Source organism: Chionomys nivalis, chromosome 19 (genome assembly GCF_950005125.1).
Source record: "Chionomys nivalis chromosome 19, mChiNiv1.1, whole genome shotgun sequence".
Lineage (NCBI taxonomy): Eukaryota > Metazoa > Chordata > Mammalia > Rodentia > Cricetidae > Chionomys > Chionomys nivalis.
This window is the reverse complement of record NC_080104.1, coordinates 22,419,351-22,446,791: the sequence shown is the minus strand read 5'-3', so window position 1 is coordinate 22,446,791 and position 27,441 is coordinate 22,419,351. Positions and strand designations below refer to the sequence as shown.

The 27,441-nt window shown below is 41.7% G+C and overlaps 1 protein-coding gene across 1 annotated transcript in view; it reads left to right on the top strand.

The window, feature by feature from the left end:
• The window catches only part of Col19a1 (collagen type XIX alpha 1 chain), a 311,078-nt gene that overhangs the window by 196,040 nt on the left and 87,597 nt on the right, over positions 1-27,441 (top strand). Inside the window, exon 16 of the mRNA XM_057751349.1 lies at positions 9,858-9,911. Coding sequence (XP_057607332.1) covers positions 9,858-9,911 — 54 coding nt within the window. The remainder of the gene's footprint in view (positions 1-9,857; positions 9,912-27,441) is intronic.

The window sequence follows — 27,441 nt, the reverse complement described above, 5'->3', positions numbered from 1 at the left end:
GAACCTTTCCTTGTAGCACCCCTGGGTAAAACACTGATGGTCAATTTTTCCTAAATAAGTCATCTCCACAGGACTGATTTCTGAAGGCAACATTTAAATAGCCAAAGGCATTTTAAGCCACTAAGCTCAGTTCAGTCAGTCAATAACTGTGAGGCAAAGCTTTGTTTCCTAACGGCGTGACCTTCAGTTTTGTCTCGGGGTTAGCTACAGCATCCACTTCATTTGTCAGAAGTGTGTTAATAACTGAAATCTATTCCTGCAGATGTATTCGGTGCTGGTCAATTTGGTCTTTAAGAATGAGCATGTGGTTCTAAAATTCCAGCTTTTGACTTTCCCCCTCATTTTTAGTTTGTCATGTGTATGTGTGTGTACACATTGCAGTCAGAAGACAACTGGCTGGAGTCAGTTCTCTCCTACTATGTGTGTCCCCAGGATTAAACTCGGGTCATCGGGCTTGGTGCCAGGCACCCTTATGCTCTAAGTCACTTATCTGACCCTAAAATTCCAACTCTTAAGGATATATCATCTAAAGCATATAACTCAAAAAACTCTGAAAACGTATCTTGTGAGTGTGTACCCTGATGGAAATCACAGTGTTAAGTGTTATTGACTGTTTCTTGTTGCTGATGCTGTCCAGTAACTCAGGGCTTGCTCTTGTTCCTCTGACTTAGACTGTGAGCTATCTGGCGTTTTTGTGGGTATGTTTACCCATAGGTGTGTGGGTAAACGTCACTACCTTGTTTTCACGTTAGCACTTCCAGTAAGCAAGACACTATCTTTTACCTGCATCATGTGTCCCTCTACATGCAGATTGTTCCTTCTCTAACTCTGAAACTATATATCTACCCTGTTAAATATGAAAGATTAAAAACCTCACATTCGTGAGGCATGATGAAGGTTTGGGGATGAGGAAGCCTGGCGGTCCTGTTCTCAGTCCCTGAGATGGAGTATAGAGCTGAACCCCACTTCCCCAGTCTGGGAACATGCAAAGCAGAAAGGCAGGTCTTTCATTCACTTGCAGCTTCCACCTTCCCCGTGTGTCACAAGGATATTGATACACATCACAACATGCTCAAGATAGCATCCAGCCACACTCTACAAGTACCACGTGTAAAAAACAAAACAAAACAACTCATAGTAATAAAGGGAGAATAACAGAAGCACAACGCTTGAATTGTAAGTGATCAGAATCTCCACTCTTAGGGCCCACGAAAATCCTGTTCTTGTGAAGTATTAGTATTTATTCAGATCATCATTTAGTCAGTGTAGCCCAATAAATGTCAGGACAGCTATAGTTTGTTTTGAAACCCATCATTAGTTAGTAGTGAAGTCTAGTTAAAGAAAAGAAAGGGGAGCCAGCAAGATGACTCAGCAGATAAAGCCATTTTCTGCCAAGCCCAAAAATCCAAGATCAGTGCTTGGAATCTAGATGGTGGAAGGTGAGAACTGGCTCATCTGGAAGTTGTCCTCTGGTTTCCACACATGTACCGTGTTGTGTGCACATGAACACACACACATACACATGTGCATGCACACACGCACACACACACTGGAGGATTGTTTTTAAAAAGCGAGAGAAAAGGAAAGGGGGAGCAAATACACACACACACACACACACACACACACACACACACACACACTGGAAGAGTGATAAAAAGAGAAAGAAAGGAGGGAGGGAGGCAAGTTGAGAACTTGTAGAATGATTTGAAGATTTTAAGATCCCATTGCAAGTGAAGGAGGCAGCAGTATAGATTCATCTTTCCACAGTTCTAAACTTATTCCAAATCTCTTGTTCGTACTGAATTACATCCTCTCTCCAGCCTTACAAGAGCCTCTTGTCTGATCCCCGAAGTAACAAGACCTTTATGACTAGTGTCATTGCCGTCGCAGATATATTTTTAAACGACTGCGAAGAGAGAAAGTGCACTTGGGATGTTACACATTCCTCACGTGAGAATGTGCTTCTCGTTTTTGCTCCTAGCCTTGATTTTTGAAACATGGTAACTCTTTACAACATCAGTCATGAATCTTATTTCCGTTCACAATGTAAAAAAAGAAATTCAAACTTCCCAGATAGACACTAATGTTTTCCTGTGTAATTAACACCTCATTCACAGTTGTGAGTGCCAGTCAAAGCGCTGTCTGCTCTTCCTTGACATCTCCCTGATACCTGCTCAGACTGAGCCAGTGCCTAAGAGTATTAGACATACAGGCAGGAGAACAGAGAAATATTTGAAAGGAGCCACCGGCATTTGTGATCAGCAATTCCAGGGAGACACAGTTGGACACATCTTTCAGTTTGTGGGTTTGGGGGTCTCTATATTAACCCTTGATTTGAGCCTAATTCCTGCTGTAACCCCTTCTACATCCTCACAACCCTTAGCAACAACAAAAAGCACCTGTTATATAAGGACCAATAGTCCGGTATGTGTTTTCTTCTCTTCGTAATGCTGGTGGAGGAAGAAGTGTTTCTAAGTCAAGTATCAAATTCAAGATGCACGTGTGTTCTTACTGCAAGTCATCCTGAAAGGATCGGGTGATGCTTCACTGTTGCCCGCCTGCCAATGTCGTTCATTTTAATAGCCCGGCCTGCCTGATGGCTTGCTGGCAATAGTCACCCTCTGCCACTATTTTTTTGGTTTTTTGCCTTGAACACAGCAAATACAGATAGATTGTCATTTAGATTCTATAAATAAGTTTATTCCATTGTGAGAACATCTTGGTTTAATTTTGAAAGTTTACTAAAATGTGCATTAAAAAGATAGGTCTTGCTATGGTGGGGCTTGGTATTTTTTAACCAAATGAACACACACAATGTAACCAACACCGAGTTGAAGAAGCGGAAATGCCCCTTGTGGTTGCTCCCATAAGTCACCCTCATCCACATGGGTCACTCATTGTCATTCCTAATTGCACAGACTAGTTCTCCCTGTGTGGTCCTCTGTATAAACTGATCAACATTAAGCTTGTAACTTTTAGATTTATTTGACTTGTTTAGTGGGGTAGGTGGGGGGTTGCCTGTAGGTATGTACACGAGTCCAGGTGCCCAAGGAGGGAAGCAAGGGTCATTGGACTCCCTAGGGTTACAGATGGTTGTGAGATTCCTGACGTGGGCACTAGGAACCAAACTGAGATCCTCTGAATATCAGTGCACATCCCTAACCTGTAAGCCATTTCTCCAGCCCCAACATAACACTTCTAAGAATGCATATGGCTCTATATAGTTCAATTTCACTCATATTTAAATGTTATATATTATTCCATAACATTTACTTTATTTAGACTTTTTATGGGCGTTTGACTGTTATGTTAGTTCTTATACATCCGTATGTATAACTCAGGGTTGATTACACATTCTTTAAAGAACATTATTTATTATTGTTGTATATATGCGTGAGACAGGCACACATGAAGATGAGAGGACAGCTGTGTGAACTCAGTTCTTCCAATCCACCTTTATGTGGGTTGCTATCATCAAACTCGGGTCTATCGAGCTGGGGTCCGAATGCCTTACCCACTGGGTTGCCTTGCCAGCTCATGGTCGCACTCTTGTAAAGGATTTCTCTTTATTCTTTAGTAACTTCCCTTTTGACATTACAAACAGTTTCACGTGGCAAACTAGAAGATTGGATAAAGTAGTAAAAGGATAGAGAAGGAAAGAAACTGGCTGTGCTACCAGGTTCCAGAGATGATTTGATAGCTTGTAACATAAAATCTATCATTCTTCCATTTTTAAATACGTGCTATATTCACGTTGTTGCAAAACAGACCTACGGTACTTAAGGCTGAAATTCCCCATTCAGCAACTCCTCTCTTCTTGCCCTCTACACTCCTGAAAGCAACCATTCTACTTTCTGTCTCTATGAATTTGAATATTTAACTGCCAATACAAAAAGTGTCATGAACTATTTGTCAGGATGTGACCAGTTTACTTCATTGAGTCATGTGATGAAGCCCCCTCCATGCTGTGCCATATTATAAAATGTTCTTCCTGTTAGACTAAGTAACAACCCACTGTATGTGTGTACCACATTTGGCTTAGCCATCTCTCCATGGAGGGAAACGATTGATTCCATCGCATAGCTGTTGAGAATATTTCTTTGTGTTACCTGAGTTTTAGGACAGAAACCTGACCCCAGAGGGACCCAAGAGACTAAGGTCAATTACTCAGAACCCTGAAGTTCTAACCAAAGAAATAAGTGATAGGAGAAACAGTGGTCACACTGGAAAGAGAGCAAATCTGGTGACTTCCTCACTCTCTCTTCACGGTGCTGACAATAGGAGAAAAAATCTGGGACCGAAAGGCATGCACAATCAAGCAGCCTTGTACAAACTGTGGTTTGACTGATTGTCATCTCAGCTCTGGCTGTGCTGGGTTTCCTGGCACCAGGGGAGATGATTGCCTGCCGACAAGGCTCATTGTTCCTGGAACTTTCAGTAAGCTGGAAAGGAACAATCGCTGAAAAAGAGTATGTTAGAGAATGAAATACCGTTGCCTGGGGCCATGACTACAGGGTCTTCTTTCAGATTTAGGGCCATGGCTGGAGACTCTTGGTGCCACCTTTGTGGTCTACAGTGGGACACTGTAACATCAGGTGGTCAATGTCCATCAGACATGATGACATTGTCTAAGTCTCTAAGTCAGGAAAATATCGTGCTCTTACCTTAGTGTCTTTAGCCTCTGAGTGAGAGAAAAGTTATTGGGTTAATTTGGGATGCTTGCATTAGGAATTTTAGACACTCCTAAAATGATGAACGTGTCTGAGTGACGGGAAGACAAACAAGAGTTAGCAAAGGCCGAGGTCAAGTATAGAGGCAGAGATACCACGTTTCATCCTGCTTTGAGTTACCCATGGGACATCTGTGGACTCCAGAGAAGAGTCAATGCTTCCATCAAAAGCAGCCTGTGAGTCCCTGGGACGCTTTCAGGTCTAAGAAGTGTGTACTGGGGTGTATTCCCAGAAGACCATACACAGTCCTGTTTTCAATTTTCTGAGCACCGTAACATTTTATTTAGTGATGGCACCACTGGGCAGTCCTGCCAGCAGTCCATAGGTATTCATTTCCCACATCCTTGTCAACATTTGTCATTTTGTGGGTTTTTTTTGTTTTTTTTTTTTTTTACAGGTAATCTCTTTTGGAATCTTCAACAAACTTGTGTCTGCTTTTAAACACCATTGTATAGCAATGGAACTTTCACACATACATATAATGTTTATATAAGAAAAAAAGACAGTTAACCCAGCCTAGCTTCGTCTTAATTTGACGAAGATCATTTTCAGTTTTGCATAATCAGTGAACCTATTGAATTACTTTTTATGAGACTTGTGGGTCTATGCTCTACAGGACTTATTGGAGATGCTAATTCCCAGATCTGAGACCTTCCACTCTGGAAACGCCAGCCTAGGGCGGAGACCATCCATATTAACTGGTGTTTCCGGTTTGAGCAAACACTGGGCAGAAATCTAAATCGTAGCTCAAAATCTTTCTACCGTTGCCAAACAAAAAAACTCTCTGAGGTTTCCAGGGTAACAGGCTGGAGTAAATCTATGATTTTATGTTTTCTACCTTGGTTGTCGGAAATGTATTAGATTAGCTTGATCATCATAAGGCAGGAATAGCAGATCTCTCTGCGTTGGGAGGTTTGTGGGGATGAGGTTTATCAAAGCTGTTTCTGAACAAATAACCTCCTGAGAGCAGCCGCCCTAAGGAGGGCAGTCTCTCCTAGATCTGCAGTTGTATGAGGTAGCTGTAGGATTTCCCTTCTTGTGAATATCCGAGCTCCCACTTTTTGTCTTCTTTTACAGCGGACCTATAATAAGACTTGAGATGAAAGGAGAGAAACAAGAGGAGACAGGCATGGAGGCAGACATGTAATAAACATTCCCCCACCACCACGGCAGACTTCTCCCTAACACTCCCATCTACACCCTCCCGCTCCAAGACCCACGTGCTCCCAGCCAGTGCTGCAGAGCCTTAGAAAGAAAATCATGGCACCTTACTGTAATGAAGAAATCTAATTTTAGTCTTAATGTGAATAGAGGTTTGTGCCTGTTGTGTTGGCTAAAGTATCAGCAATAAAGTACTCTTCCTGTTCCCCCAAACAATACAATTTGCAGTACAAAAGAAAGAAGGGGAGAGAGAGAGAGAGAGAGAGAGAGAGAGAGAGAGAGAGAGAGAGAGAGAGAGAGAGAGAGAGAGAGAGAGATATCTTAGCTCTGAGGTAGACTCTATTCTCCCCTCAAACGCAGAGAGACTTTGCAGAAGAAGAGGAGGTGGCGCAGCTCCTGTAAGTGCTGCTGTGACCTTCCGGAGGGGAGTAAGAGAGAGACTCCTGGAGTTGCCTGGAGGGAAGAGAGACAATGTCTGAGAGTGAATTGGGAACTATTACTTCCTTCGACATTATGGCTCTAATATCTCTCTCATACTCCGAAGTTCCCCTCATGGTTCTGTCCGCCTTGTGCCAGAGTGCCCTCTGCAGGACACTAAGACTGGGACCTGAAATCCCAGTGCTGCCTTGCCTATTCCCTATGCTTATGCTTAATAAAGCTAGAATGGGGGAGGGAGATGGGAGCTGTAAAGCAGACACTTCAAATTGTTCAAATATGCTTCTGGCACTTACAAGACTCTCAGGCCTTAAGCTAAAAATATGAGTTGGCCGAAGTTATCCTCACAAATATGTTCCTTTATGTTTACAACCCTCACAAATATCTTACTTGCTTGTCCACTCTTTGGAAGGATATGTACTAGCGAGCCAGCCCTCCCTGCACTCAGTAAGCCCAGCAGGGCTCCGGCAGGGCTAATGTAACACGTCACGTAAATCAGTGGAGAAATGAAGGCGTCTGGATGCTTGCCCTCGCCATCCAGAACTGTGGACGCTTTTTGGTCCTCATAGTAGCACATCAATGCTGTGTTATGGAATCTGACACTTGGTTTGTCTTGGCGTAAACTCTGTGATAAAAATTGATCAATAGCCTCATTTCCCCTGCTTCCAGTTCAAACAGATACCCATTTCTCTTTTGAAGAAAGGGGACTATAAACAAACCCGACACTATGGTTTTTAACTTAAACTCAACCTAATGCATGCTTACAGAAGAAATGGATCACCTGCTTAGAGGTCTTTGATTTCATTTCCAGTACTCTTGCAAATGAGTAAATTACAATGCTTCTACTTCTGAGTAAACTCTTTATTCTCCCTAAGCTCTCAAAGGCAATTGACTTCATTTAGTAAAAATCAAATATATCGATTTCCAGAAAATATATACTGCAAGACTAGCTTCTTGCATGTATGTATAATCTGCACTAAATACACTGAATATAAAATTACCTATTCTTTCCAATCTTACGGTCCTTCCAAAGAAAGCCAAAATTTCTATCATTTAAACAGAAAGCATATGGAAACACCACTAACTGTATGACTGTGGTGATTTGATTGCATTTTCTGTTCTGTGAATGTGAATCTTAGAAGTATTTAAAGAAAGGGTGGGTTCTGTTTATTCTTTGACAATTTTGTACGTGTATATAATGTATTTTGATCATATTTTCATTATTATGTTTACTGCTCACCTCCCTCTGAACTCGTTTTCCCAACCAATCCTCCGCCTGCTTTTATCTCTTAAAAAAGAAAAAAAAAGGAGAAAAAGAAAAATTGACTCACTGGGTTAAATCAGGGTTGTTTGCAAAAGCATGAGACAAGCATGGGTGTGGAAGTAAGGACACTCACCTTTGGCAGCATCACTGAAGAACTCCATCCCCACCCCCAGCGGTCATTTAGTCCCCTCTAGGTATGGGACCTCCTGAGATCCTTCACTACTCCTCACAGAATGTTGACATCTCAATCCCATGCAGGCTGCACGCAGGTAACCACAGCTGGTCAGAGTCCCAGAGTGCAGCGGCCATTACATGAAGTCCCTAACAGTTTGCCCTTGACTTCTCTCCCGTAGCAATGGGAACGATTCTCGCCCCGGTCACAACATAATGTTTGCTTACTTCTCAAAGCTGAACCTACAGACCCAGCTGCTGTTTAGACGCCCTACCCAACTTCGAGCCTGAATAAAACTCGTTAATGCAATGGGCCTTTCTGTATTTATATTTCTCAGACATATCAAAAACATTGAAAAGGTTGACCTAATAACGTCTTTACATTTAAAAGTACTGTTGTCATGGAGCCATAATTGTGTAAGTACCTCTCAGTATGGCAACCTCATTCTTAATAGAGTCATGTCATTGGGGTGGCGTTGCAGTGTTTAGGAAACATAAGCTCAGAAATGTTCCTCATTAAGAACATATTGCTTCAAACAAACTTATTTTCCTTGTCTTAAGGGGAAAAAAGATGAAGTGATTTTTTTTTTAATATATAGCTAGGACCAGAGAAAGAGGACTCAGTGGGTACCCTGAAAGCCACATGTAAAGATGAAAGACCCAACCCCAGAAGTTATAGCCTGACCTCTACTCAGGGGCCACGGCATGTGCACCCCCATACATATACAATAATAATAATGGCACCTAAATTCTTTTATATAATGTTAGACATGCCATTTATTAACCATATTACCACAAGTCTATGTCTCTGGCCCCTGCGGTTGGAATTCAGCCCGTCTTAATCTGGAAGTGTGGACACGGAGCTATAATAATGAGTGATCTGCAAGAATTATGCAGTTAGTTCACCTACCCAGCTGGAAGGAACGAGCTAGCTTGTATACTGTAGGTAGGATATATGATTTGATCAATGCGACACTTTTCAAACTTTAGTGAGTGTAAGGATTCCTGGAAGTCCTTCTGAAGTACAGATTCATGGCTCTTAGCCCCAAGGTTTTTAACCAGTTTCTTAATTAGTCACTGGGTACCTTAATTAATCACACTAGAATTCAGGCCCCCTTCGGAAACTTTTTTTTGAGATTTTATTTATTTGTTTAATTTTTATTATTAAAAATTTCTGCCTCCTCCCCGCCTCCCATTTCCCTCCCCCTCCCCACCCCCCACTCCCCTCCCCCTCCCTCTCCAGTCCAAAGAGCAGTCAGGGTTCCCTGCCCTGTGGGAAGTCCAAGGTCTTCCCCCCTCCATTCAGGTCTAGGAAAGTGAGCATCCAAACTGCCTAGGCTCCCATAAAGCCAGTACATGCAGTAGGATCAAAACCCAGTGCCATTGTCCTTGGCTTCTCAGCAGTCCTCATTGTCCATCATGTTCAGAGAATCCGGTTTTATCCCATGCTTTTTCAGTCCCAGTCCAGCTGGCCTTGGTGAGCTCCCGTTAGATCAACCCCACCGTCTCAGTGAGTGGGTGCACCCCTCGCGGTCCTGACTTCCTTGCTCATGTTTCCAAATGAGGAGATTTTATTTATTTTTATTTTTATTTATTGTATATGTCTTGCCTGCACCCTCTACCTGCAGTGCCCAAGGAGGCCAGCAGAGGGTGACAGATCCTCTGGTTGAAAGCTTTTGTGTGGGGGTGCTGGAAGCTGGACCTGGGTCTTTTGGAAGAACAGGTGGGACTTTTAACCGCTAAAGCAATTTCTCCAACTGCTGAAAAACATTTGTTATTTCATCTAAATTGCAATTTTTATCTGAACTGGAACTGCAGAGTCATCAAACATTGAGTGGAGTGTCAAGATAATTTGCACGGGAAAGGTCAACAGCAATTAGAATCGGTACATTTCCGGTCGTATATTCCCCAACATGGTAGTGTACTGGCCCACAGTTTTCAGAATTCATTGATGTGCAAGAGTCCTATGGACTTGGAATTGTTTTCTAAAATTATTTTTAAAAATACTTTTACTGTCTTCCACATTGCTGCCTAATATTGTTATATTAAAATGAAATCAAACCACAACACTTAACCTATTTTCTTTTCATTTCAAGGGAAGACGAGGAAAGACAGGACCTCCAGGAAACCCAGGCCCTCCAGGACCACCAGTGAGTAACTAGGCTGCGGTCATGTGGCAAAATAAACACGCCCATTGCCACCTCATTCATTTTATTGCCCCTTATCCATGCAAGTGATTAAGCTATCAGCAGTGCATTGCTGTTGATTAGTGCTGATTACAAGGAAAAACATAAGAGCGTGAGTTGAATTGGGTGGGGTGTTGACTTTTATTGTACTTTTTTTTTTTTTTTTTGGCAAAACAAAGAATGCTTTGTACGATTTTCAGTAATTGCTTTGTGCTTTGAAGAAGACAGTGAGGTGTGCTGACAGGCAAGGGGAAGCCTCCTTGTCATTCCTAAATACTTGACAGGGCCTCGAGACTTGTCTCCAAAAAACGGAATCTAGAAGATGAAGGCATGCGCACTAAGTGGGCCCAAGGCCTGGGGAGAAGGTGAATATGCTGGAATCTAGAGGGAGGTCTCAGCTACTGATAGATACATTTACTGAAGGGTCAGGAAGATTAAGAACTAGGTGACCACGAGAAAGGAACTGCAGCGCTCTGCTCCATGGGTTTCAGTTTATTGTTAGAGTCGTTGGGAGAGGTGTGTGCATATTTTAAGTATTAACATTTAAACTCAGCTATGGGTCTGATTCAGAGCTCTCGTTAAATCTTGTATTTGAAATAAAAATGGTTTATGAACTTTTTAATATAATAAAAGAGCCAATTTGTTAAGACTAAGGAAAAGAGAAAACAGCTAAGTAGATTATAAACGGGTTTTATACATAGGTCAGCATTTACTGAAGAAGAAAACATTGGGCCAAGCCGTTGGTTCCTGTCTGCTTGGTAGGTGTGATTTAAGGAGGCTGGTTCCTCTAAATGATTAAAATCTTTCCTATCATGCAAGCATCATCAAAACTTCATCTTAGGGTACCGTCGGATTTCATCAGTTTGAGGCTGTTCTCATCATAGGACTAACTGATGACCTGTGTCTACCACACTCACAGCATAGCTGAAGACTGAACACATAATTTTTCTAAAACCAAGGTCCTCCTGAAAGAGAGCTGCTGCTTCCAGATGATTAGAAATGAAAAGCGTTCTTCATATTGAATCTTTTCAAGGTCATAATAACTAATGTTTTCAATAACTAACTCATCAAAAGAATCTAGTTGCACCGAATTCTTTTTGTTCAAGCATTTCACACGTTTATGTAGGGTCAGACTAAGTGTGTAACTGGAGCTGAACTTGAAAAACTGAAGAAGACGCTGTCCTTGCTTTTTATGAGGTTCAAGTTCAGGTGAGGGCAGTGTGGGGTGAGGAAGAGAATGCAGCGAAGATAACACAGATGGGTTCCTGAAGAAACTTCCATCAAAGGATTAAGATTGAGGCTTGAAAAGTAAAGCAAATAGGGCAGGGGAGGGAGCCAGCTGGGTGCCCCTGAGGAGGAAGACAACATGAACAAACACCCAGAATTGTCAAGCCTCCCGTGGGTGGAGGTGGGCTCCCTGCCATAGACAACTGAGGTACAGCCCCAGGCCAACAGGGATGAAGAGAAATCTTTGCAGGGCCCTGGCAAACCTCACGGAAAGCTATGAAAGTAAACAAGGGGCCTAAGCTGGAGAGGGACAAGGCCAGATTTCACTGATGGTCACTCTAGCAACACACTGAGAGCAGATTGCTGAGGGCAAGTGAGACTCACTAGAACTATTAGATTTACTGACCCTGAAGTCTCTGCAGGATGCTGGCTACCTCAGTGTGGCTGGCCCACGGAGCTGTTTGTATTTCATTTCCATATAGCGTGAGAGGTGGCTAAGAGCAGTCTAGTCTATTTTTAAATATTTTTTGTCTTTTACAGAACTGTATTCTGCCTTACACAAGCCCTATTTTATGACAGGAGATAAGACAGCTAAGAGAGGGTGGGTAGGAGGCTAAAATTCTTCTAGTTAAGATTTGAGACATTGTGTGACTCATCCCAGTGGCCCAGACTTAGAATTTCCTGAAGCTAGTATAAGAATGGCTTGTGACAAGTGCGAATATAGAAACAAAATGAAGGAAAATTTAACCTTACCGCTAATCAAATAAATTAAGAAATATACCCCAAATAAATTAATAACTGAAGTATTTATAACACTATGTTTGAGCAGTTTTTTTAAATATTAATCAATCTGAGTTAGAAAGGAGCTAAGGAATGCAAGTCTTCAGCAGGCAAGCCTTTGAAGATAGAGTGTTTGACTCAATGTCCTCAAGAGAACACTCTTCCCTTTGGGGAATTTCAGGGTATTTGCTGAATCAAAGCAGTGTTGTTATTTAGGGGAGTGCCAGTGAAGATGAAAGGAGCTGGGACTCCCAGGGAAGGTCTCTGGCCTGCAGCAACTCAAAATAATTAAACTGCAGGAGCCCATCCTTTACCTGTGCTTCTTCTTCTGAGGTCAAATTTGTATTTTCTCACCTCCCTAGGAAATGATTCAGCCAAAAGACACATCAGTTACAAGGAATAGCTTTCTATAACTTTAGAGTTAGCTAAAGAGCCGTGTGCTGTGTGTGCGTGTAGGTGGGTGTGTGCACACCCACACGCAGGAGGATGTGCATAGAAAGGGCTGTATCCACAGAGCCATGTGACTGACATTTGAAGAAAATAAAATCTAGTAGGGAAAAAAAAACAAAATTCTAGAAGGAAGTATTGACTATCCTTGTTTGCTTTTCTGTTACTCTGATACATCACTCTGACTAAAGGCAACTTGGGGAGGAAAGGGTTTACCTGATTTACACATCCAGGCCACCATCAGGGGAAATCAGGTCAGCAACTCAAGCAGAAACAACAGAGGCATGGTACTGACTGACTCATTCCCTGGCTTGCTCAGATAGCTTTCTTATATAGCCCAGACCCACCTGCCTGAGGATGGTGCCACCCACAGTGGGTGTGGATGCTCCCCCCAAAAAATCATCAGTCAAGACAATCTCTCCTAGACATGATCAAGGCCAATCTAAGTAAAGCAATTCTTCAGCTGAAGTTCTCCATTCCCAGGTAACTCCAGGTTGTGTCTAGTTGACACTAATGACTAACCAGGGCATCTACTGTGTCTACTGAAGAATGCTCCTAAGCTATGAGTCACTGCCTCAATGTCACATACATTACTGCAGATTAGCTCACCACTTTTCAGTTTTATCATCAGGGGAAATTTATCTCTTCGGGGAAGACTTATTTGTGGCTCATATATGCAATCTGCAGTTGGTTGCCAGGGCTAGTTCTGCTCACTTATGCGGGACATATTTCTTAAAATCACTTTTCATGGTTTTCTATCAAGCGGCAGACATATCTATACAAAGGCAAATGCTTCCAAATTTCCTAAATGACTTTTGCCAATGTGTCGTTTTATTTTGAGATTATAATACATCATTTTCCCCCTTCCCTTTCCTTCCTCCAAGCCCTCGCCTAACCCCTCCCTGCTCTCCTTCAAATTCCTGGCCTTTCTTTTCATTTATTGTTATATACACATGGATATGTACATGCACGTATATATGTATACATATAGATTCCTAAATATAGCCTATTCAGTCTATGGCTGTTACTTTTACGTGTATTCTCAGAACTAATCATTTGGAATTGGATAGCCAAGTTTGTGTGCTCTTCCCTGGAGAAGGCTGTTTTTCTTTTCAGCTTTCCTTAGCATCCTGTAGTTCTTTGTGTCGAGTTGAGGTCCTGTGCTCTTTTCCTGTCCGATATGACATGTTTATTGTTGTTGTCCTTGCTCAGCTCATTTTTCAGCTGTCGTATTAGTGAGAATTTATGGGTGTAGCTTCGGACATTCCTCAGAGAAACAGTCTCATGACAAACTCCCTGTTCCCCTGGCCCATACGGTCTTTCCAACCCCACTTCAGCGGTGATCCCCGAGCCTTCGTTATGGGGGTCGTGTGCTGTCAACTGGGACAGGATCCATAACTCTGCATTCTGATTGATTGTGGTTTTCTATAATGACCTCCATCTGTTGCAAAGAGAAGATTCCTTGAATACACTTATCAGATGATACCCGAAAAGAATGTGTGGTATCTGGCCAGGTGGAGAGGTTGGATCTAATTTAGGGCTTGCTTTTTACCATGCCCATACATGCAGAGCCTGCAAAATCCAAGAACATGGTACCCACCATCTGGTAAGGGTGTTCTTGAACAATAGCGTGGTGGGGGTGTCAGGATCCCTGTCTGCCAGTAATTGTATCATGAGGACCTCACATTCATGGTCCCATCTGATACTAATTACATCCTCAAAAATCCCACCCACCTCCAAACACTGTTAAGTATGAATTTAATGGCTGAGTTTCCAATACATAAAATTTGGAGAACTCAGTAAACAAGAACAGAAGGAAACCATTAAGTAGAGATACCTTAAATGAATAATATCTTCGGATGTGCTAAGATAATTGAGAACAATTTTCCAGAGAGGCAAAGTATAAGAACACTCAAGTCCCTCACGAAAGAAGAGTCTAACAGAGAAAGAAAGAGGTGCGGGGAACCCAGGAAGCTTGATTACAGTACTAATGTTTATGTTAGACCACATTTTCAGGGTCTTATGGAATCCTCTGAACGGCTTCGGGAAGTCGAAATTATCGTCATTTCGCAACAGGATAAGCAGTGCTTACAAACACCAAACCAAGAGTGCACGAGAGGGAAACAGAATTCAGACTTAGATTTGAGCCCCAAATCCACCTTTATCGTACTTGAGCTCTTCTGGGATATGGTTCGATATGGACCAGCCTTGCACACCCAATCATTGTTTGACTTTTCTTGGCACCCACCTCACAGGAATGTAAGGTAGCCTGGTGTGTCGGGGTGCCATCCCCCTGCCCTTGTGCAACCCTTTCCGGACCGTGCACCTGACATTGGTTTCTCTGCAAAAATGAAACCATAGTGCCATCCCCACCTACTTCCTACGGTGGCTAGGGAGACCAGCTGCCATGTATGCATAGGAATTCTCTGCTGTATGAAAGTAAAAATATTAGGATTGCTCTGAGCATCATGCATTTGCATTCTGGGTAGAAGAGCTTGTCCAAAACTACAGTGGAACCAACGTCGTTTTTCTTCTTTCTAGTTTCCCAAGATCTAGCTACCGAAAATGTAATCTATCTTTAAATTGCTTAAACGAGCACACTACATGTCGAATACTTACTCCCCATACGTACGTAAACCCACGCTTGAAGAGACAGAGAAATTATTTCCAAGTCACACTGCAGCTGAGACAAGAATACAATGGTGGTTTTTTTTTTTTTTTTTTTTTTTTTTTCTTTTTCTCCCGCAGCTTCACGGTGTCTTTCCGGCTTACGGAGCTGGTTTACTGGTTTATCTGAGACGCTGTATTTTATTACTGGGGATCTTCTCTGAGTCTTCACCACATGCTCCTCACACTGTAATAAAAACATCGCTCTGAAGCAGCTTTCTGGTGACCTGAGTAGGGAATGCCACGGAAAATAGTGACCCTGTGTTACTATAGCGAAACCGAAAAGCCTGGAAACTCAGGACACCTTAGGGTATCCGTAAGCATCTTAGTTTTTAGTTTCCTTTGAAAAGGTTGGAGAGCCGTGGAAATGAGTTGGAGTAGGAGGGAAAACCAGAGAAGTTAATGAGCCATTAAGTGTAGCGGGTGACAGCCCACCCCCCTGACGCTGACTTTCTTTTGCGTCTCGGTAAGGAGCATTGATTAAAAGCCACGTTAGCTCTGAAATGTGTTATTATTCTTTCTATCACAGGCATGGCTTTAAAGCATCTTTATTTTCTTTCCGGCATTGTTTCTGTGGATTGTTTCATTATTGCAGTATGAGAATCCAGCAGTGGGCTCAAATATGTCACATTTGAGTGCAGAGCGATTTAGGCTGAAAAACAAAAGTCAAGAAATATGTAATATGGGTCAGCAGCGCCCTCTACTGTTACCACTGGAAACTTTCTACGCAAAGATAAAACTTCTCAGAGAGAAAATAGGCAGACTCGGACATTTCTTTTTAATGTGTTTTGGGTTTAGTTGTAAGTAAGTTTAATTTTAGAATCTTATTTTCATGATTTGTGGTACTTTCTATTTCTTTTGCGTTTTAAATATATTCATCATTCCAGCGACAGTAGCTTTTAACATCAGCTTGACGCTTCATTAAGTTGCAAATTCAGTCCCAGCCCTTGCTTCTCTAGAATGCCCATGTATGGTAAAATGCTGATATAGACGTCAGCTTTGTGGCGCCCACTCCAAAGAAATGCCTGTTTTCTAGGGCAACAGTCTGGTTTTAAATATTTATGGCCACCTTATTTATGCTTTGATTTTAACGTCACTGTAAAATAATTTCTTTTCCCTTTAAAACAAGAATCATCATGCGGCCCCAAAGGTTGTGACCGATTGAACACCAGGTGATACCATAAAAAGGAATAAATTTGGGGTGCAAAATTTAATTCATTTTCAACAGTACTCCCTTATCTGCGGTTTCATTTTCTGTGGTTTTAGTTAACCATATTCAACCATGGTCCAACAATGTTAAGGAAATTTTAGAACTAAATAATTCATAACTTTTCCTTTATACCCTATATTGAGTGAAGCCTCATTTTGTCTCCTTTTTCCTTCCTTGCCCACTGTATCCAGTTTCTATATAGCGCCTGCCTGGTAGCCAATGTCATCAGACTGACCACCACAATATGACAAATGGTGTTAATATAGCGCTTACTCTACTTAACTCAAATCTCATCGGTAGTGAAACCGCGGTTGAAATGCCAAAGCGAAGGGATAATGCGCTTACTTTAAGTGAGAAGACAGAAGTTGTCAATTTAAAGAGAAATTATATGCTGAGGTTTTTAGGATCTATGGTTAAAAAAAAATTAAGTCTTCTATTTGTGAAATCATAAAAAGGAAAAGGTACAAAACTTGTACTGCTTGTACCACCAACTTCCAAAGCATGTATACATCGTGAACACGTAGTTTACATGAATGTCAGGTTGTAACTTCACTGTTTGTTAGGTTGGCTGCTATCAGCTGAGGTTCTTATATTTACTCTCTGCAGATAAGGGCGGACCAATGCAGTCATCTTTTAATCACTACTATAAACAGTGTACATACAGTGTTTTCAAAAACAGAGGAGCAAACCACAGAGGTCTCTGCTTAATAATTGCACACTATTGTGGGGGGAGCATATGACGGTGGTTAATAAGCAAATAAGAGACAAAACCTTTTCAGAATTATACATTACTTGAGGATTTCTGTGGGGATAAAGTGATGAAAGTGGTAAGATGGAAAAGAGGTGTTTTTCTGGTCAGGCTGACCCAAGGAAGTATCTCTGGTCAATAACATGATTGAAGAAGGGACTGGCCACACGAGGAAAATGGACAAGAGCTTTCCAACCAGAAAGATGGATGTGTTAAAAAAAAATAGACAGAACTGAAAACTTAATTTGAGAAAAGGATGAGAGATGGGAACCTTTATCATATGAAGGCCTTATTATAAGAGTGGGAGTCAGAGTGGTACAAGCAGAAATTAAAACAACTGGGTGCTCACTGCTCCTTTCTGTTAAATCTCATGTGGGTTTTAATTGGTTGTCTTTTGTTTTTTTGTTTGTTTGTTTGTTTGATTTTGCTTTCATTTTAATGTGATGAAATAATCACTTTTCTGATTCAAGTAATTATTATGAAGATGATTTAAATTTTAGCCTGTCATTTTTAGTCTTTGAATAGATAGTTAGTGTTGAAAGAGGAGCTGCTTGTTCATCCCGGCCACCAGAACCAAAATAATCACACAGAAACTGCATTAATTAAAACACTGCTTGGCCCATTAGTTAAAGCTTCTTATTGGCTAAGTCTTACATCTTAATTTAACTCATTTCTTTTAATTTGTATATCACCACAAGGTTGTGGCCTACCAGTAAAGTTTCAACACAGTCATCTCCCACAGTGGCAGCTCCATGGCATCTCTCTCTGACTCCACCTTCTTCCTCCCAGCATTCTGTTTAGTTTTCCCCACCTACCTAAGTTCAACAGGCCAAGGAAGTTCCTTTATTCATTAATGGTAATCACAGCACACAGAGGAGAGTCCCACATCAAGACAGTAGACTTGTTTGCCAAAAGAAAAAAAAACAAATATTTGATTGTAAACCATTTAATTTCAACCTTGGTATGAACACTGGATTCAATTTTTTTTTTATCAAAGATAGGAATTCTATCACAAATAAATCAGTCTTTTCCCCTCAACTGTTAACCCTGATGCTCTCTAATGGGCTACATGTTGGGTCAGATGAAGTCATAGCACGGTGATGCCCACCTTCCAAACATCCCAGAGCCACAGAACTACTGCATTTGTTCCCTCTTGTCCACCACTGTCCTCCACTTCTGTGCCCTCCTTCTCTGACTGTTGCAATGCACTGAGGGGCAAATGTAAAACGCCATTGTATCCGATATAATGACTGCCTCCCAAAACAAGTTAGTGCCCTAAACCACACTCAGACTACTGAATAAGGCAGATGACAAAATATCAGACTGCAGAATTATTTCTTATTAAAATATCCTGTGCATGGCTGTGTGCATTTTGAGGCACATGATATTTCAGTGGGAATCTGGTTCATTTGCAAGCCTTGAATTCGTCCAAGCTTTTCTAAATACTCATTTCAGCAGTGATCCTGGCCTCTTCTGTCTATCAACTGACTAAAGGCCAAGCACTTTAATGGCAATATCTTCAGAGAAAATAAACCTAACCACTTATTTGAGTCGATGGGATAATAATTTCATTACTTATTAAAAAATAAGATGACATCCATAGATTTAAAAATACAGACACATAGTATCTAAAAATTGGAGACCTGACCCACTAATTATTTTTACTGCCACTTGTCCCTTATTGGGGTCATGGTTCCAGACAAAACAGCTGTTGTCAACATTACTAAAATTCCAGCGTCAATTTGTGACCACAGGATAAGTAGGCGTACGCGTGAGGCAGCTGGGTGTCAGGTTGAGGTTTCAAACACCAAGGCGCAGATCTGCTTTCCCACTCCCCCTTTTCTCTCGATGAGCAGCAGTCATGGGACGTTATTAGCCCCTTTCTCCCCTAAGTCTTTTGTGGTCATGGCTAAACAACGGTGGAAGAGGTGTCCTCTTCATCTTCCACTGACTGCATCTCCATCTTTCTCAGGTTGACTATCTAGACAAATCTATGTTCTTTCTCTCAACAGTGAGGCTGATGTTTGAAATCCTGGGTCTATAGGGACTAAACTGGTAACTAGTTGGCCCAATGCATGAATTTTTCATGACTCCTTTGTGTTGGGTAAAGATTGAGGTTTAAGGAAGCAAAACGCAATCAGATTTACTAGAAGCTTTTATGTTCAGAAAGGGGGACTTGTTTCTGAAATAGTTCACACTTAGCCCCCAGAAGATGCTGATTGGGTATTTAGCTTTATAGCTATAGAACTTCATGGGGTCAGCAGAAAAAGACCATCTCTGTTTCAGCAAGACTCCAGGCCCAGCAAACCGACACTCGGTTCCACCTATAACGTTAGTTTTGTCTGCCCAACTACAGTTCAGTTTAGAGGAGAGAAAGACCAATGGTCATTCTCTGAGTGGAGAGGCAATAAGGTTTCAGGGTTGTCTTGGGGAGTCCACAACATGGAAGGAAATCTGAAGAAAATAAGATGGGAAAGAACTTCTGATGTGTCTATTAACTTTGTTAAATGAGATGCAGAGCTGAGCAAATATGGCCGACAGTTAATATTTGATTATAATATTAGATCGTGGCTTCATGAGACATTTTAAAATATAATATTTATTAGTTCTCTGAGAATGTATGCATTTTGATCATATTCAACTCCCAACTCCTGTCCCTAACTCCTTCCTATCCCCAACCACCTCCCAAATAAGTGTGTCCTTCTTCTTTTAATAATCCAAGGACAATTTGTCCTATCCATATACTTCTGGGTGTTGGGCCATCCACATGAACCTACCAAAAGCTATGTGTTTAAAGAAAACTGACTATCTATCTATCTATCTATCTATCTATCTCTCTATCTCTCTATCTCTCTATCTCTCTCACCCACCAACTGTCTACTGCTACTAAGTTAGGGGTGGGAGCCTGGGAGCCCCCCACCTCCAAATACATGACTTTATCATATTATTTTCTGTGCCATTTCATGTGTTTGTAGTATTCCAAATCCATTTCTTATAACCAGGAAACCCATCCTACAGAATTCGTAAAGGTCACTGTCACTAACCATGTCTAACCCCCAAGATCATCAGTGTTCTCTCTTCTAGAAATCCTTTGTGTGATGGCGCTAAATATTTTTAAACTGAAACCATCAGGTACTCCCCCCACCCCCCGGCAACAACCCTGAACACTTTATGTAACAAAGGGGTTCAGTTGAGCCTCGATTGTCACGTGCAGATTTGTCATTAGTTCAGCATGAAAATGAATGCAAAGCAGTATCACACGCTTGAGCTGGAAGCAAGGAATTAATCTTCTTATAAAATAAAGCTTGCAATCTTTCCGTTGTCTACAGCAATCTGCAGTGTGGCCAGCTATTTGAATTTCCCACCTGCTCCTAGCCACTATGCTACTTGGCTGTGTAAGAGCCACCAAGAGCAGCCTTGGTTATCCTGAGTCTCAGCAGTGTACCTGAAAAATTTCATTTTCTCTGCACAGGAAGCCTTGTCATTCTCTCGGTGCTTTTAAAGGGAGTGAATGTTATCACTTAATTACAGTAAATGGTGGTGTGGAGGGCTGATAGGCGGGGGCTGCCTGTGTGGCCTCTGGGAGCTGACTTTCTTCCTGACTTGGGTGGTATATGGAGAGGCCAGACAAGGTCAGAGGCACAGCTGTCCCCAAGATGTAGCTTTTGTTGGTGGTGATCTTTTGGGGACACCGCTGGATACAAACAATTATTTTCACACATGCCCATGCTTGCTGGCTTTCATGTTCCCTGGTTTTATCACCTTGCACCAGATCATTGATGCTGCTTCTGTGGTGGCAAGGACTTGAAAGATTCCTGCTGCTCCTCATATTGCAGGGAGCTGACAAATACTATTTTTCTTTCGGGGAGACATAGCACAGAGAGATGAGTATGGAACATTTAGTGGATAAGCAGAGTGGCAGTACTGGGGAGGAATCATTTATATTATCTAGCCTCCATGCCATGGGTATCCATCAAAGAAGCACTGTCTGTCAATAATGCAATGAGATTTAGAAGAATTAGCTTGATCTCTGAGGAAACATGCACCTTACAAAAATGATGCTTCCCTGACTTGGAGTGTAAAGGGTTAAACATGTTTGCGATTCCTAGCCTAATTTAGAAAATCTGTTTTCCCGAAATGGATTAATTATGCCCATTGAAAAGCAGTCACTGTCTCAGCCTCAGCCTCCCACTCCTGCTCCAGAGTGACAAGTGAAACCGGGGCCTGTGCAATTCTGGAAAACAATCGGGTCACATATTGAGCAGTTTACTTATTCATACAGCCATGAACTGTCCATGCCTGAGTTCCCTCAATTACACAGCTCAGTATGCAGGCCAGAAACAGACAAGCCCAGCGCGAGTGAGTGCTTTCCTAGAATACACAGAGGGACACATTTGAAAAATGTCCAAAGTGGCAGACGAAAAAAATTCTCCTTCAAGATCAAGAGGCTGCCTCTTCTGCAAATCCCTCACCTGTTAACCACACAGCTTCTAAATCTCGGAACCGGGGCACTGGTAATATCTCAGGCCAAGACCCTTTAAGAGCTATAGATCTTTACAGGAATGCTGTGAGTATATGCCACCATAGGGCAGAGCAGCCGAAACGGGAGAATAAGAGGGGTCACAGGACTGAACGCCACAGTGCAGAGACTGTAGGTCACAGTACTGAATGCCGTGGATCACAGTACTGAAGACAGTGGATCACAGTAATGAGCATCATGGGTCACAGTAGAGAAGGCTGTAGGTCACAGTACTGAATGTCATGGGTCACGGTACTACCCAGAAGTTCCAGAAATTCACCGAGAAGGAGCATGTGGCTGCGGCAAACTTTTTTATAGGGAAAATCTCCCCAAAATATTGAAACCAAAGTGCCCTGACACGTCACTCAACGCCTTCCGTGTCCCTCAGTGCTGATGTACCAGTGCCTCCTCCAGGATAGACTACAGAGGCTCTGCTGTGTTCTTATTAGAAGGATATTTCTTTGTCTCTGCGTGACAAGTTCACAACTAATGTTCTCTGCGGTTTCGTGCTCACGGGAGTTTGCTATCATCAACATTCTCCCCAGGCGATTGTGCTCATTTGGTTACGGAGTTTCTTCCGCTGCCTTTGCAAACTGTTATTTCTCCTTTTCTCTTCCTGTGGTGTAAATGCAGAGACTTCGGACCCTCGCTGGTGTTACTTAGCCTCAGATGCTCTGATTGCTGTGACCGAGGTCACAGTCTTACTACCTTTTTCTTCGCAGCTGCCCTGTCTTCCTCCCTTGTCTTGATATTCTAAGTCCTCAGGGATTTCATTGTCTCTGTGTTGTTTCCTTTCTCCTCACTCTCTGGGCCTATTCTGGTGCTTTTCCCTCCATCTCTTCTTCTGACTGAGGTCTTTGAAATGCTATGGCAGATTTCAAAGCTGACCCTGTGTGGCCTTCATTGATCCTCTATCATACTGAGGGGTTCTGTCATCTTTCACAACAGAATGGCCCCATCTGGAGATTTTTAACTGCTTTTAAAAGATGGCTGGGATTTCGTTTCCATGTCAGTTTCAGAGAAAGAGTTAAAAGATTACAGCTGTGGGCTCAGACAGGGCCTGGGTTAAAACCAGATTCTTCTCCATTGACTGAACCTGAGGAAATTATTTAGTCCTAGATATAAAAGGAGGAGAGTACCCTTCTTGGATTGTTGAAATGGTTAATGTGATAATAAATACACCTATGCTGTGCTTTAAATGTGTCCTTTCCACAACCCCCGTTTCCGCTTTTGAAAGGTGGTGACTTGGAGAGATGGTTAAGCCAAACCTTCGCCATAGCTTTGCTTTCAAATTCTGAGTTTCATCTACATCTGTTAGCCTTTGACCTCATTAACAGGATTAAGGCAGTTCATAAAGGAAGCCTCCCCAGCATGTGGCTAGCTCACTATCTTGGCCTTCTGCCTTCTGCCAAGTGTGGATACAAGAAGGTCCTCATGAGATCAGAGGCCAGAACTTTAATGTTCGGCTCCCCAGTCTCAGGAATTATGGGAAATTCAATCTATTGTTTATCAACTCTCCTGTCTGGGGTATTCTGCTATAGCAGCACAAACAGAGGAAATGGGCTGTCACAGCTACCATTCTCATGAGTAATTGCTACGACTTACTAATATTGTTATTACAGTCACCCCCACTTTATCATCCCCCGCCTTGTCACTATTTATGTCTGCCTTGGGATTTACCCCTGGATCTACTGGATTCGGGACAAAGGGGCTGATGCTTGCTTTTCAACATCCAATCAGGACCATCTGCTTATAGCTTTTTCTTTTTGCTTTTCTTTTCTTTTTTTTTCGTACCATCCTCTGTTCAAATCGTTGTAAAGAAACTTGGTCCAACACTGTTGGTATAAATACATGCTTGGATACCTTGTTAAATCTGATTGAAAACACCTCAGATCTCCTGACTGTCAAAGTCCTCCTGGTTGTCTTTGTTTATCTCCATGTAGCTCTTCTCTCAGAACCCAGCTTCTGACTGTATTCTTGTCTGTGTTCCCACTGCTGATAGTTGAAGGTAACTTTAAGGTTTGGCTCCAAAGAAGCCACTCCTTTCCATGGAGCCCAGCAATAGAAAGTGAGATACTCTACCTGAGGGTGGTGCGATCTCCTGATTTTAGGGGTTTTGTGTCTTTTATTGAACCACTTCCCTCTCTTGGTACTAGTTTCTCCTCTATTTCTTCCTAGTTAGTGTTCTCCTTTCCCTCCCCACCTCACCTGGCATGGATAACTACATAAAGAACAATTCATACGAGTGTATTAAAATGAAATGCATTTCACACTTGATTCTGTCACAGTTAGTCAATAATTGTGTAGTTTGGATGGAAAAAAGTACTTGGTTTTGCCATCTGCCCAGTGGGGAATCATAAAAGTACCCACTTCCTTTAAGCTCTCGTGAGCTCAGATTAGATTCTTGTCTTTGCAATTACACTACCCTGCAACCGAGGAAAAATGGGGGTCCAGATACTTATAGATTTACCATGAACTATGAAATATGAAACTTTAGAATTGCATCATCCAAGAATATTTGCATCTGAGGTGGTAGTAGAACTTAATAACAACTAAATAAGGATCATTTGTGTAGCTGTAGGCATAAACCAGGGAGTAGGTAGAATGTATGGATAAAAAGTCTCACCTCCCAGCAGCCCTCTAATATGGCTTAATATGAAATAGCTGCCCACATTTCTAGGGTGTTCCACTAGAATCCCAACTAGAAACACTCAGTGAGTCTTCTAGCTTCAGAAATCCTGTCTTGATATTTGAGTGTGTGGAATGTATTTGTTGGTGGGTTTTTTGTTGTTGTTGTTTTGGTTTGTTTATTTGTGGGTTTGTCATTGTTGTTGTTGCTGTTGCATAATGCCAGCGCATGTATGTGTGTGCATGTATGTGAGCATATGTAGTATGTGTATATGTGTGTATGTGTGTGTACATATACATGCTTGCACTCACATTCGCAGACATGCGTAAGTGTAGAAGAGAAAGCCAGTGTCACCACCTCCTTTCTCACCACAATTTACAGTAGCTTGCAGGCCAATAAAGTGGTCCATAGTGAAGTTACATCCATTTAATTTACAGAATGAAATCTCAAGAAATGCTGGCAAAACCAATTGATAATAAATATTAAGATAAATGAAAGGATCTATGTTTCATTTTTACATTTATTTAATTTTATGTGTATTTTGAGTGCCTACATGTTTGTATGTGTATGCTTGGTGCCTATAGAGAACATAAGACATCTTTTGGATTCCCTAAACCTGGACTTATAGGTGGTTTTGAAAACCTCATGTGGGTGCCAGGCATCAAACCTAGGTCCTCTGGAAGAGCAGCAAGTGCTCTTAACCCCGAGCAATCTCTTTCGCGCCCAAGGATCTGAGTTTCCAAATAAAACAAAACAATGCTTTCTCGAATTGTTTCTCTCTGAAGAACCTTATTGATTTTTTTCCCTCAGAGTTATAGTCCAATCTCAAATGTTGTAATTCTAGTCAAATTCCCGCCCATGAGCTCTTTCCCACTTAACCAGTGCTCCCCACAGCTTCGCCTCCAATTGACTTGACAAGTTCCCAGATTAATCTGAATCTAGGGCCTGCCCTCCGTGACTCTAGAAGCAGCAAGCTCTTTGCTCTTTCCGTGACCATCTGTAAGCGAAGCCAAACGAACAAGGAGGAAGTGGGCTTTCCTCATAAACATTTTCTTGTAAAAGCAACGATTGATTGAATTCAGACAGTATCTGGTACCAGGAATTGGGGGGATGAGGCATACACTGGAACGCTTCCCTATGCCACGACTGGCGTTATAAATGCTGAATCTCGATAGTAATTGAAATCCTGGCCTCAAGGAATTTTCATCCGAGCAGACTGCGTTTCAGTATATAATACACTATACTCAGTGTAAATGTGTTGTATTAAGTCCTGTACAATGTGCCACATGTGGGGACATATATGAGAAAAAGAAACATTATAACATTAGCATTTCGAATCATTGTCACTATGCCTATGTCTGAGATCTTAGACTTCCTAATGAAAATCTTAATTATGAAGGAAAAAAATAATTACTTCTCTGCCTTTCCCGCTAGCCATTTGAACAGTGGAAATGATCCTTTGAATATGAACCCAAATAAATGACCAATAATTAGCCTTCTACTTGTTCTTAAAGCAAAATTAATTTTACTGTAATTTGAAGAGTATTCTTAGCAAAAATTTCCTCACAGAAATTTTTGATATTTAAAAGGTCATTACTGAAATTATTTAGAAATCCATAAGGCCAGAGATAGTTGTGTATTGCTCACAATTCATATTTATGAGTCCTGGGAGGACCTCCTTATACTAAGAAGACATTGAAGGGCTATGGTACAATGACATAAGTGGTATTGAGATAGCTCGAGGATGCTCAGTCGGCATAGTTATGAGTCAGGAAAGAGAGGTTTTTTGTTTGTTTGCTTTTTGTTTTTCTTGTTGTTGTTTTTTTTTAAACAGACTTGGAATCAACAAGCAAAGATCAGTGAATAAGCAGAAATTGAGGAGCCACTGAGATCTTGACGCAGTGTTTAAGATGGGCTAAATCTACATCAAACATTCAGACATGCAGGCAGAGTTCATGATAAAAACAGTGAGAAAGGCACACTTATTCCTTTGAGTTTTGCATATTAGGTGGACTTGCTGAAAAGTGACAATACAGCTCAGCCACTAAGAAAGCCTCAATTTTAACAGTAGATTCACCGGACCTTTCAAGAATGCACAGACCCAAGTGAAATCAATTAAAAGATGGTAGCCACAGCTCTTCATGTCACGCCATGATGGTGTGATAGGATGTCTGAGGTAACTGGTGAGAGATGTCATGGTATTTCTGCTCTTCACATCCAGCAAGGATTTAGCCAAATTCCTTAAATGCTACTAAGACTATTGCTGAAAGTACAAAGTTTCCGAATCGGACAGAGCTTTAATCCCATGCATCAACCAGACATGGTTCTTTGCAGCCTCAACATTTCTACTCATGCTAAGTTTATAGACCTCTCAAATCAGTGTGCATCAGTACAGTTGCATTCCAGATGGAGGTGTGTCTCCCTGGAGTTCATTAGCCGTTAAAAGCTGCTGTATAATTGTGTGCTACTCACATTAATCTAATGCTTTGTATCTTCTGGGGCATCTGAGTAAAGAATCAGAGCTCCACACACAAAAAAACAGCAACAACAAAAACCCATAGCCTGATTCACCTGCACTCATGTTGCCAGCCTCTGTTGCAGGCAAGATACTCTGATATTCTTTCTATACAAAGCTGTATTTTGTTTAGCTAGAACGTGTAAGTGGATTAACCAATAGTGGTATGCCCTCTGTGACTGTCCCCTCCTCTTCACTGAGGGTGACTTGTCTCAGTGTCTTCTCAACTGGCTCTTAAACACAAGTCTTTAAGAGAAAATGACCTCTCAGATGCCCTGGAGCTCGTGTTGCCTGGAGACTTGTCGCCATCCATTTTTAACTTCTTCTTTCATAGAATGGATTGGTGCTCGATAGGACTGCGGGCACTTGCTAAACTTGAAACAATTGATTCCTTGAGTCTTCCCCAGCTATTCTGCAACCTAGAAGAGAAGCTAGGAAAAATAGCACATTTTTTGACGATGTGGCTATAGGAATGCCTTTCAGTTCTAAGGCCTCAAAGTCTATATTGTTTTTCTAACCATATACCAAGCTACTCTTGGCACATATATTCTTGGAGTTTATCCACGATTATCATCCTCTGCTTTATTTGAAGTTTTTTTTTCTGCATGTTTCAAATAATCAAGTGAGTCTTTTCTCCGCTAGCTGAAGCCGGTGTCCATGGACTCTTCCCTATCTGTGCCAGTGTTTGCGTTCAAACGCAGTGTGTGGTTCCATAGCTGTCTGGGAGAGCTTATTTAAAGTACTGCTGCCCT